The sequence below is a fragment of the Austrofundulus limnaeus genome, unplaced genomic scaffold (assembly GCF_001266775.1).
Source record: "Austrofundulus limnaeus strain Quisiro unplaced genomic scaffold, Austrofundulus_limnaeus-1.0 Scaffold18, whole genome shotgun sequence".
Classification (NCBI taxonomy): domain Eukaryota; kingdom Metazoa; phylum Chordata; class Actinopteri; order Cyprinodontiformes; family Rivulidae; genus Austrofundulus; species Austrofundulus limnaeus.
In genome coordinates this window covers 2,359,470-2,361,605 of record NW_013952420.1, presented here as the reverse complement: position 1 = coordinate 2,361,605, position 2,136 = coordinate 2,359,470, and the positions used below count along the sequence as shown (strand labels likewise).

Here is a 2,136-nt window from a genome sequence, read left to right as displayed (position 1 = left end):
CTTTGGGAACCAAAGTGCAGTGGTTCCCAAACCTTTCAGCTTTTGACCCACAAAATAACATCAGCAGAGACCTGTGCCCCCAGCTAATTTTGTATGATAAACATTTGTATCAGGTCAACAAAACGTGGGCATAGTAATATTTTTATATTACATTTATCCATTTTAAATATACTAACCTAACACTTTGTAACAACTAAGGCAAAAATGTCATTAATTCAGAAAATCTTTTCAGGACCCCACCTTGATGTTTCGGGACCCCACTTTGGGTCCCGACCCCAACTTTGGGAAACACTGAGTTAGACTGTTACCATTTTCCTTGATCAGTTCCTCAAAACTCTGAGCCAACATTAATCATATCAGGGAATAGTTTTCAATCTCTGCCTGCATACAACTGAAGTTCATTTCTACACATGTATGGATATGTTTTTTCTAGTGTTTTTGAGTGCAAGGCCTCATAGTTGTCTTAGAGGAAATTATTTGACTGCATGGCGTCAGGAGGTGATGTTTCCTGCTTGTTAAAAAGCTGTAAGGTTTCCCTTTGCACGCATACTTAAATGCCTAGCATTCTGTGAAGGAAAGCACATCAGCTGTTTCCTTGTATGGCAGAGTTTTAAAACTAATCTGTTCTTTGTTGTGAAATGACAATTTCAGCTGTTTTGGTCGACTCTTGAAACTGATATCTTCATGATCTTGTGGGGTTTGTTAACACTTGACTCTCCACATCGATCTTTAGCTCAACATCTGTAAAGCTGAGTGGGTTTTTAGTCATTTGATTGTTTTCTAAGGTGTTGACTGCGGCAGCCGTCTTAATATCGTTTGACTCTAGATGTGAAATAAGTAGTTGCTGTAGATCTAGTGGTTACTCTCTGGGAGCATCTTTATAATCTGTCCAGTGAGTCATTAAATGTTTAGCTAATGGACAAGCAAAGTTGTTTTATTGTGCAGTGTATGTTGGGAATGATGTCATTTACTTCCAACCAAATTTTACCCATATTTGTAAAATTGGCTGACCTATAGATATTTTTTCGCATTGGGTAAGGTCAGCTGTAGTGACTAGCTTGAATTGGGTTGACTACAAAAGTGAAATGGTTAAAGATTTATCTCCAATAATTACTTTCTGAAGGTTTCATTCAAATTAATTCAAAAGTTCATAAGGTACTTTTGCTCAACATTTGTAAAAAAATGGCTGGGGTATATCCGTTTCGTGTTATGGCCGTGTTGAACGAGGCTGAACTCTAAAACCTTTACCGGTTTTAGATGGTCAACCTTCTGAAAGTGTCATCCAAAATCTGATCTCTCTTTGCCGTAAAAGTAAACCAAACGTCTTCGTGTCATCCTTAGGTCTTCTCTGCTGCAGATCAGACCTGCGCAGACATGGAACCGCTGGCGGTGGAAGACGACATCTGCATCCTCAAACACGAGACGGCCTACACAGCGGCCGGCGAGAGCCCCGTGTCGGTGTGCGCCGGGGATGAATCGGTCGCGTCCCACTTTGCCTTGGTCACAGCCTACGAGGACATAAAGAAGAGGCTCCGAGACACCGAGAGAGAAAACACTATGCTGAGGAAAAGGGTGAAGCAGCTGGAGGACAAGGTATGGATGTCAAAGGAGATAAGGAGGCACCTGTTCAGCTTCAAGTAAAGTGCTTTATAGATGTGTTTATTATTATTATTAGTGTGTTCTCTTTAGTGGTGAGAGGAAAGTCAACTTTATAATAACTGCTTTCCAACGAACTTATAGAAATCTCTTTTGTTTTTTTCCTCTTGCTTTTTACACCACAGCTTTTCAGGCCAGAGGCTCCTCCATCAGAGGGCCCCCATTATGTGAACAAGGCCTTCAGTGCCTACCGGGGAATCTATATAGAGAAGGAGGACCTGCAGATGGAGCTGAATAAACTGGTGCGTTTTCATCTAATCACAAACTAATATTACATTGTATCCAGGCCAAATGATTGCAGAAATGAACTGTATTCTGTTCTTTGCAATAAGGCTAATTTGCACCAACATTTGTAAGAACCTGCTTTATGAGATTAATGCCAGCTTAATCTCATAAAAGTCATGTRCCACAAGATCTTGCAGAAGGAAATCAGGAAATAATGAAACACCCCTCTGGTCATGAATGTGAAAAGAACTTGTG

The 2,136-nt window shown here is 40.5% G+C and overlaps 1 protein-coding gene across 2 annotated transcripts in view; it reads left to right on the top strand.

Annotated features, from left to right (window-relative positions):
- Positions 1 to 2,136, top strand: part of azi2 (5-azacytidine induced 2) — a gene marked incomplete in the record, with an annotated part of 12,320 nt that overhangs the window by 1,128 nt on the left and 9,056 nt on the right. For both annotated transcript variants that reach the window (XM_014003392.1, XM_014003394.1), the window contains 2 exon segments: positions 1,342 to 1,593; positions 1,782 to 1,898. In XM_014003392.1, the coding sequence (XP_013858846.1) occupies positions 1,375 to 1,593; positions 1,782 to 1,898 (336 nt within the window).